The 10,461-nt window shown below is 39.8% G+C and overlaps 1 protein-coding gene across 2 annotated transcripts in view; it reads right to left on the bottom strand.

The window, feature by feature from the left end:
- Nucleotides 1-10,461, bottom strand: part of LOC122564934 (coiled-coil domain-containing protein 180-like) — a 106,032-nt gene that overhangs the window by 65,517 nt on the left and 30,054 nt on the right. For both annotated transcript variants that reach the window (XM_043720426.1, XM_043720427.1), the window contains exons 6-8: nucleotides 4,583-4,756; nucleotides 2,419-2,534; nucleotides 704-830 (exon numbers count right to left, since the gene is read on the bottom strand). In XM_043720426.1, coding sequence (XP_043576361.1) covers nucleotides 704-830; nucleotides 2,419-2,534; nucleotides 4,583-4,756 — 417 coding nt within the window. The remainder of the gene's footprint in view (nucleotides 1-703; nucleotides 831-2,418; nucleotides 2,535-4,582; nucleotides 4,757-10,461) is intronic.

Raw genomic sequence — 10,461 nt, 5'->3', positions numbered from 1 at the left:
GGGGTGGGGTTCAAGGGTGGAGGTGTGGGAAGTGGAGGAGATGCGCTGGAACGCATCGTTGACCATGTGGGAGGGAAAATTGCGGTCTTTGAAGAAGGAGGTCATCTGGGATTATCTATGATGAAACTGGTCATCCTGGGAACAGATGCTGTGGAGGTGGAGGAATTGGGAACAAGGGATGGTGTTTTACAGGAGGCAAGGTTGGAGGAGGTCTAGTCTAGGTAGCTATAAAAGGGTTGTCAATACCAGTTTATCAGTTTCTGCAAAGAGCAAAAAAAAGTGATCTATTAAGATTCCAGTTTTTCGACAAAAGATCTTTTTATGTAATGCTAATTTATGTCAACACCTTTCTAATGCTGATGGACTTGCAGGACACATTTGTTGACTTCATTTTAGATTAGATCTGTCATATCTCAAGACGTCAATTACAGAATGGCATTTATACAATTTTTGGTATCCTGTTGGAACAACTCCTGAGATAAGAGAAAAGTGAATAAATGTGCAGGAAAAAGATATATATCTGATTTGAACAGCATTTATGAAAACATGATACTTCTTCCTTCGCTATACTGGAGTATAAAGCAGGTGATATTTCTTGATATTTATATCAACTTTTGTCAAAGAATATAAAACAGAAGAAAATATTTCCCCCAATATCTTATTACTTTTGTCACTGTGTTACACGGTTGAGGAGGTCACATACCGGCTTATAGATTTCGATAACCTCAAAATATTTACTGATAGCAGTACTGAATCTGAGCAGCTCTCTTCTTATTGTGGTAGGATAATCATTAACTATTTTTGTCTGCTTTTCGTAAAAGGCCTCATATCTGTGTATAGAATAAACCCAAGTTAAAACAGGTCACAGCATTACATGAAAGCAAACTATTCCATATACTGAAAATGTGAAAGATAAAGAGAAAATGCTGGAAATACTCAGCAGGTCAGGCAATCTCAGTGGAAGAAACAGCATTAGTGCTTTAGGTTGGTAACCTTTTGCTATGGACTAGACCAGACCACTCAAAACATTCTTAGGCGGGCAACCCTAGACCTAACTTTGCAATTTGTTTTGGTAAGTGTACAGTGAAAGTTACTCCGAGTAAGTTAGCTAGATTGACTATTAGATTTTAAGACAGGCAAAAATCTATTCACAAAGTTACACAATGAAACACGAAGAACAGAATAAAGAACCACTACAAAACTCAGCCTATCCAACTAGACTTAATTATGCTGTTCCGAATATACACAACAGTTCCAATAAGCAAACTCCCTCTATAAACCAGTATAAATGGAACACATGCTTACAGATTGAAGTTGAGAGGCAGAAAAGAGAGAGAGTTTTCACACACCTCCCTGTTGAACTCCCCAGTTCAAGACTGAACTAAAACTGCTCAACTCAGGTCAGCTAAAGAACTGACCACTCCCCTTTCATTGCACAGGTCACTTCTAAAACATGACCACTTTGGCCTGAAGTCTCATCTGTTTACATATAAACAAAAGGCCTCTCAAAATCCTTTTAAGCTCTGTACCAAACCAGACTGACCGGAACCCAGCCTGGTTTATTGCCCCTCTGAAAAGAAACAAGGACAGAGTCTCCTTGACTAGCTTTTAGACAAAAAAGGGAATAGCTTTGTGACACTTTCATCAGAGAATTGTTGCATGGTTACATGGAATTTATTAGAATTAATGTGATACAAATATGGTCAAATAGAGTTAACATGGCTTCATGAAGGGAAAACCATACCTGAGAAATTTATTAGATCTTTTTTGAGAAGACAACAAGTTGATATATGAAGGGGAAGCAGTGATGCAATATATTTAGATTTTCAGAAGGCTGATAAGATGGCACACATTAGGCTATTTAATAAGATAAGAACCCATGGCATTGGAGGTTGCATAACGCTTGCTTATGTGTGGTAGTGGCCCCTGACTTGGGCTGGGAAGCCTGGAGTGGGACACTGGTGATGGCATGGTGTGGGCTGGGAAGTTCGGAGTGGGACACTGGTGAAAGCATGGTGTGGGCTGGGAAGTTCGGAGCGGGACACTGGTGAAAGCATGGTGTGGGCTGGGAAGTTCGGAGCAGGACACTGGTGGTGATTTATAACTTTCACAAAGCAAATAATTCCCAAGCATAATCTAAAGTTTCCTCGCTCATCATTCATTTGAAAGTGACTGCTATAGATTGGTACACCAGTTACACTAGTCAGAAACAACAATCGACAGGAAGGAATCTCAATATTTGAAATCCACACAACTTTCTCTGTGCATCAGAGCTATTGGTTAACTGGCAGAGATTTTGGTGTGGTTTGAGAACATGCCATTTCAGGTGAAGAGTGTTAAATCTGGTTGAGAGACCTACCAAAGGGAAAAACAAAGAAACTTGTCTTAAGAGGAACCTTGCAAAATAGGAATACTCACCCTTTTTTAATACCATCCAGCAGGCATCTGGCTTTTTTGAGATCTGATTTCAGTTCTGCTTCTGAGTCCCTCTGTCTTAGTTGGTCAATCAGCATATCTAGGTTTGCTTCCCTCGTCTAGTGGAGGATTATAGGTTTAATTAAAACATAAATCACGTGAACTTTGATATAAAATACCTGGAGTGAAAATCTTCACATTTTCTTTTTGTACAGGGAGTATAAGAAAAAATATACTAATTAAATATGGTCAACAGATATTACATATGATCCTTTAAAAATATAATGTTTGACATTCAGTCTTGGACAATTTCTAGTCTTTAACACATCTAGAAAGTAATTGGTTAGATTAGGGAATTTGATTTGTGTTATAGTGACTAAAAGACGCAACTCCACTTTGAATTTTAGTTAAGGTTCTACTTAGACAAAATTCTACTGAAGATTCCGTTCAACATTCTGATGTACTTGAACCAGTTAGGTTCTGAATATTTCCCTCTAAGCCATTTTATTTATATTGCAGAGTGCATTTCCCAGAACCAGGACAACCAGAAAACTATTCAGATCATTTCTTGCAGTTTTATCTTCTCCCAAAGATAAGCAAGATTTGCTCAGAGGTCTTCAACTTCAATTTCCTCTGCCCAGTGGGAGCAAAGTGGCAGCAAATCTGAAAGTGAACAAATCACAAAACTGAACACTGCTCTGACTGTCACTGCCTTGGGTAGGATTCTACAGGGGCTGGGTGGACCACCTGACTATTTCAGGCCTGAATAGTCTTTGGCCTGAATCAATTATTTTTAAAGAGACTGATGGAGGCTGTTCAAAAGCAGTCGAGGTAATGGTACATTTTTTTTTGTAGTGTTCATCATCTTACCACCACAGCCAGCAAACAAAAACTGCATACCACTGTCAGTCCATATGCAGCCCCTGTAAATTTTACTCTTCCCCAATTCCAACTGTCATTCACGGCATTTTAGGAAAGAGATGATCGACTCCCCATCCTCCTACAATTATCTAGTTCCAAAACAGAACCTGCAGTTTGTCAGCAACGTGTGAATTAGTTCATGGCCTCAAAATGGCTTATGTCAGTAAAGTGCTTCTCTTATTAACTTGTCAATCAGGAAACAAGGATAATAACTAATGTCCATAAATGAGAAGATAATCTTCTTATCATAGTCAGATGACAAGTAACGAGAGTGAAGCTTAACCAGTTTGTAGATGCACCAAAATTAGATGACTATATTGATGACTTCTGACCATCATTTAATCCTTAGGATTATATTTTCTGGAAAGGTTATGGGCAGTTTAATTGAAAACGCTGACAGTTAAGAATATTCCATGAGAATTGGCAGTTCCATGAAATTGGCATGCACAAGAAGGATTAAATAAATCAATGCAATCACTATGACACAATGATTCTTATAAAATAAAAAGGACATGTGATCTAACAATTGTTTAGGAGATTTTTCCAAGAATGCATCAGAGAGCCAATGGAGCCATTTACAGTTATTCTATACCAGCAAAGTTAACTGAAGGAAAGTAACTGTTGACAGCGCTCACCTAGTTTATGAGATTCTAGATTCGCTTTACAAAAGAATAAGACAATGGTAGTAGTTTTAAACCTACTGCAGAGAGTAAAACCAGCATTATGAATCTGGGGGACTGTGTTATCAAATGTTTGGGCTAGATTTTCAGATTCTGCTGAGGGCAGGAACAGAGCTGGCCAATCTGCCAGTTTCCAGACATCATTCCCAGGTACCTAGCACTGGTTATTTTAGGACAGGCAGGGCTACTTACTGCCATGCATCAGGCAGCTGATTAAACACATGAAGAGCCAATTAAAGGAGCCCAACAAGCCTTTCTTTTGTTGATGGAGGTAGTTTTAGTATACTTCCAGCCTAACTGCATGCAATAGCAGCCACTTGCTGCTTGGTGGTTTCTACGCCAATTAAAAGATCCATCTCTGTCAAAATCCTTCATCCTCATGGTAAGTTTGGAACCCAGAAGCAGTTTCCACTTCCATTTCCTGCACCCAAAGAGAAAATTCAATCCTTAAATTTCCATTCATTTCAATGGAAAGAAAGTTTTTGTGGTTTCTATAATGTTGGCTTTACACTGCTATGCTGAGTTGCAGTGTAATTCTACAAGAAGCAGCAGGACCGTTTTCCTACCTGATTCAATTTGTCGTGTTTTTTATGATAGTCATCTATCTGCTCTTTCAGCTGCTGTTCCTGGTCAGCTAGGTTTCCTTGATGCATCTCCCACAGTTGAGTGGCTTCTTTGATAAACAAATATATCCATTTACACTGAAAGTGCATCTGCTGGTCTAAGGTCTCCATGTGTTTCTGTTGATTTAAAACAATTGGAAGAAGAGTTATATCATTGAGACTGTGGGAGCTGCATGGAAACATTACGATGAGCTTGATGGCATTTTACAACTTAATGATTTGCTCCGAAAAATCACTACATTATCTCCCTATTCCTTAGCAATTTGCCTGCTTGTTTGATTGCTGGTCTGTGCTTTCTTTGCTTTGGGTGTCACGGTGGCTCAGTGGTTAGCACTGTTGCCTCATAGTGCCAGGGACCCAGGTTTGATTCCAGTCTTGGGCAATGGTCTATGTGGAGTTCCCTCCATTCCTGTGTAAGTTTCTTCTGGGTACTCTGGTTTCTTCCTCAGTCCAAAGATGTGCAGGTTAAATTGATTACATTACGACACAGGGTAAACCCCCCTGCTTAATTTAAAGCAGCAACACAGAAAAGATTTATCCTGTGCAGTAATTTGAGAGGCCAAGAACTATTTAAAGTAAAAATTAACGATTTCTTAAAGTATGAATGAGAATAATTAATGAACTAATTACAACTCCTTCCTCTAACCTATTTTTTACCTTCCCTTCTATAATGCTAGTCTGATAACACTCCCGATTAGATTTACAAAGCAACACTTCTTCTGTCAAAACCAGGCAGCTTTGAGTTTTCTCTGTATTCCGGTCTTCTTTTCTTCTTCTTGGGGATTCTGCTTCACAGGTTACTGATTATTAAGTGTACCTTTAAGAGAGCTATTCGCTGGGCAGTGTGCAGATGTCGTTGGATTGGCAGTTCTCCTCCCAACTGTTCAAATTTCCCTGGTCTTCTATCCACAAAGCATTGAATTGTGTCATTGGCTTTTAAGATTGTCAATATACTAAATTCAAACTTGATTGGAGTTTGGTATTTTTCGGGATATAATTTAATCTGATTGGCCTAATTTGAATCTCTTTTTGTCTCCAGGCAGACAGCTCCACTAAAAGGACCAAAAGGTTACATTATATCTTTTTGCAGAACACTTGGTACTGTCAGGTAGTTCTGTCGCTTTAACTCTCAAAAGTACAGTACACTTCTAAATCTTCATAACACCTCCCCCCTTAAGAAAAAAAATGAACCATCATAATGAAAAGATGTCTTCATTTATTTTTTGCATTTTTAAACACATTACGCTAACATACAGATAACTTTAATATACGTTTACCTTAATGTCTTCCCATGTACCTATATATAACATTAAATAAATACAAATCTTATTCAAACTTTATCAGTTATATCCATGATAACGCATTTGCGATTACATTCTTATGACCCGCATCATGTACGATTTTTAAATTAAAAGTCTGTAACATAAGACTCTAATGAAATAGTCTCATATTCTTGTCTTTAAAGCGTTGTAAGAATGCAAGTAAATTGTGATCCATGTACACAACCATCTCCGACACATTGTTCATGACATACACATTAAAATGTTGTAAGGCCAGGACCAAACTCGATAGTTACTTTCGATTGTGGAGTATTTCCTGTGGTGAATGTTGATCTTCTTCGTAAAGTAACCAACTGGCTGTTCAATCCCATCCTCATCTTCCTGTAGGATTACAGCTCCAACTCCAATGTCACTAGCATCAATGGTGACTTTAAAAGGTTTTGAAAAGTTTGGTGTAGCTAAAACTGGTTTGGTGGCTAATATCGATTTCAAATGGTCAAATACCTCCTGCCATGGTTCTGTCCACCGAAACTTTGTATTCTTCTTCTGTGAATCAGTTAACGGTGCCACCACACTGCTGATGTTTGGAACAAACTTCCGATAGAATCCGCTGAGTCCTAAGAATCGAAGCAGCTCTTTCTTCGAGGTTGGTCGTGGAAATTCCTCAATGGCCTTCGTCATTGCGTCCCGTGGGGTCAACCTTCCCTGACCGATGTTATGTCTCAAGAATGTGACCTCTGCTTTCGCGAATTCAGTTTTATTTAAGTTTATCACCAGTTTTGCTTCTCATAGTTGTTCAAAGAGCTCTGCCAACTGTATCATGTGATCTTTCCAGGACTTACTAAAGATCACTACATCGTCCAAACAAATCACACAGTTCGTTAACCCAGACACAACTCTGTTCATGAGTCTTTGGAAAATGGTGGGAGCGTTCTTCATCCAAAGGGCATCACTTTAAACTGATATAGCCATTTGGGGTTACAAACGCAGAAATTTCTTTTGCCATCTTTGATAAAGGTATCTGCCAGTAACTATGTATTAAGTCCAACTGGCTTGTCAGACTTTCTCGATATAGTCCTCCAATTTAGGAATTAGATATAAGTCCGATTTTGTAACAGCATTGACCTTCCAATAATCCACGCACAATCGTTGAGTCCCGTCCGGTTTGGGAACAAAGACGATCAGCAAACTCCAATCACTCTGTTTTGGTTTGATGATGTCCTCGTTGAGCATAGCCTCCACCTCCAGCTGGACCCGTCTGGCTTTGAAAGGATTTAGCCAATAGGGGTGTTGCTTTATCGCGGCAGTATTCCCTAACGCTATTTCATGTACAATAGCTTTAGTTCTCCCCATCTGATTCTTACATATGTCCTTGTACTGCAGTAACAAGTCTTTCAACTGTGTTCTATGCTCCTGAAACAGATAGCTTACTAACCTATCCCACTCCTCAAGGACATCTTCATTTTTTAATCTATTTTGAGTCACCTCAAAATCCACTGTTTAGCTAACTCACCTACTCAATTTAATCTCTCCCTCACCTCCAGTACATAATCTAAGTGTGAGATCTCAGACTTTGGTCCTGTCAATTTTTCTTTAATTAATTTCAAAGGGCCTCTCACTTCATTAATTTGAAGGGAGTGAACTGAGTAGATTCATTTGGGGAAACTCTAATGGCAAACTAATCATTCGGGTAGTCCTAACAGTACATTCTCAAATTTGTCTTCAAGGTCTGATGCCATCTTTCTAAAGCTCCCTGGGATTCACGATGATACGCACTAGATTTAAAGTGCTGTACACCTAAGCTATCCATAACCTCCTAAAACATCCTAGCAATAAAATTTGACCCTTGAACCAACTGAATCTTTCTGGGTAGCTCATACCATGTAAAGAAAGCTACTAACTCTACTATCCTTTTTTACCTTGATACTCCGTAATGGAATTGCCTCTGGAAATCTGGGAGACACATCCATTACGGTTAACAAGTACTGGCTCCCACATTTAGTTCTCAGGAGGGGACCGACACAATCGATTATAACCCATGTGAAAGGTTCTTCAAATGCAGGAATTGGTCCTTCAATTTATTATCCCCTGTGGCTTACCTACCATTTGGCATGTATGACATGTACTGCAAAATTTCACCATATCCTTGTGCATTCCAGGCCAATAAAAATGTTTTTGTACCTTAGCCTGAGTTTTTCGTACCCCTAGGTGACCTCCTACAGGTAGTTCATGTGCTACACATAACACCTCCTGTCTGTATGCTGCTGGCAACACAATCTGGTGCACTTCGGTCCATTTCTCCTCTGCACTAACCTGCCATGGTCTCCATTTCCGACTTAGAATTCTGTCTTTCAGATAATAACACTCTGGAATATTCTCTGCCTCCTTTTCAGAGTATGCATTCACATATATATATCTTTTAACGTCTTGTCTTGCTGTTGCAAGTCTCTTAGTCTTTCAGGACTAAACACTTTGGTTTGACCCTCCCCCTGTTCAGGTTTTTCCTGTACCATTACGTCAAACAGGGTATCCGCTGACTGAAACTCAACTGCTTCATCTTTCTCTTTACTTTTTGTTTTGTGCTGTGACTTATGATAGTGGGATCTGGTTACCACACAGTCTGGGAAAATACCAGGTTATTTCTGTTTTAACACCTCAGTTTTTTGGTCTTCCTTGGGCTTCTCCACAACAAGGGGTGTCACTCCCACCTTGAATCCTGCCAAATCATTCCCAAGATCAAATTGAATTCCTCGAACTAACATTCTGTCAATCACTCCCACTGTAACTTCCCCAGTCTTGAGTTGGCACTCCAACCTGATCTTACATAGGGGAATGCTAAATTTCTGTCTATCTACCCCACAAATTACCACACTCTCTGGTAACAGATCAGAAAGAGTGTATGTTCGTTCATCCCTTACTATCAGCAACTGGTTAGATCTTGTATCTCTCAAAATTATATTGTCCTTCTCTCCCTGATCTGAGTAAACCTTACCCACAGAGGTGAATTCTTTGTTGAGATTAGGTACTAACTTTGGTATTCTATGGAGTATAATTTAAACTGAGTGGCCTAATTTGAATCTGTTTTTGTCTCAAGGCAACCAGCTACACTAACTGCTGGACCAAACGGTTGTATTGCATCTTTTTTTCAGAACACTTGGTGTCGTCAGGTAGTTCTGTTGCTTCTAACTCTCAGAAAGGTACAGTGCACTCCTACACCTTCATAAAATTAGCCATGCTAGAAGTTGCCCCATAGTGGCCAGGGATGTGCAGGTTGTGTGGATTGGCCACAGTAAAAATCCCTCTTTCTGCACTATAGGATTCTATGTGCTGAGTTTGCTGACCTTATTCAGGCTGCAAGTAGGGCCTGAGCACATCCATAACTTAGAAGAGTGAAATATTTGTTCCCAATCACTGGTTGAAAAGTTTATGCGTGTGACAGGGTTTCGCTTTGATGATTCACTTCCTCTCCTAAATTGCACAGACCAGATTTACAGGTGAGGAACATCCACTGCAGCAAGGTATGGCAAGTACTTGGGTACTCACCGAAACATATTCCATCAAGAATCAATGCCTTCAGGTGTGATTTGCATTAACCCAGTTATATACATAATATGGTTCTGAGATCAATTATATCTTGCCATTACCAAGCTACACATGCCATGATATGGAGTTACATTGCTGTTCCTTCACTGTTGTTGTGTCAAAATCCTGGAAATCTCTTTCTGACAGCACTGTTGGTGCACCTATCCTCTGTGGCTGGCAGGTTATAAAAGCAGCTCACCACAACCTCTCATGGGTAGTTTGGAAATAAATGGTCAATACGAGCTCTCTAGCAAGTATTGCCCACATCCAATAAACACATTAAAAGATTTTTTTTGATAGATGTACTTCCATTCATACTCTCAAATGCAAGATGTTACCACAACATATATTTTATGATCTTATTTGCACTTTGTCTTCTGCCAAAGGAGTTCCAATGATAGTAAGATGTTAGATTACTTCAAATTGCATATAGCAAGTGGAAAGGTACTGATAAAATACATTGAACAAACACTTTGCCTCAGATCTTTTCCTCTTTTTTAATGGGGAACTGCCTTGAATGGCATGATCGAAATCAGAAACTCATTGTGTGGGGAATTCAAAGTACAGACCTGAGTTCCAATAGTCCATACTGAAATAGGAGAAAGTGAGGACTGCAGATGCTGGAGATCAAGAGCTGAAAATGTGTTGCTGGAAAAGTGCAGCAGGTCAGGCAGCATCCAAGGAACAGGAGAATCGACGTTTCGGGCATAAGCCCTTGTTCAGGAATGAGGAAAGTGTGTCCAGCAGGCTAAGATAAAAGGCAGGAAGGAGGGACTTGGGGGAGGAGCGTTGGAAATGAGATAGGTGAAGGAGGTCAAGGTGAGGGTGATAGGTCGGAGTGGGGGTGGGGCGGAGAGGTCAGGAAGAAGATTGCAGGTTAGGAAGGCGGTGCTGAGTTCAAGGGATTTGACTGAGACAAGGTGGGAGGAGGGGAAATGAGGAAACTGGAGAAATCTGAGT

Source organism: Chiloscyllium plagiosum, chromosome 30, assembly GCF_004010195.1.
Source record: "Chiloscyllium plagiosum isolate BGI_BamShark_2017 chromosome 30, ASM401019v2, whole genome shotgun sequence".
In the NCBI taxonomy this organism is placed as follows: Eukaryota; Metazoa; Chordata; class Chondrichthyes; order Orectolobiformes; family Hemiscylliidae; genus Chiloscyllium; species Chiloscyllium plagiosum.
This window is presented reverse-complemented; position numbering and strand designations above follow the sequence as displayed.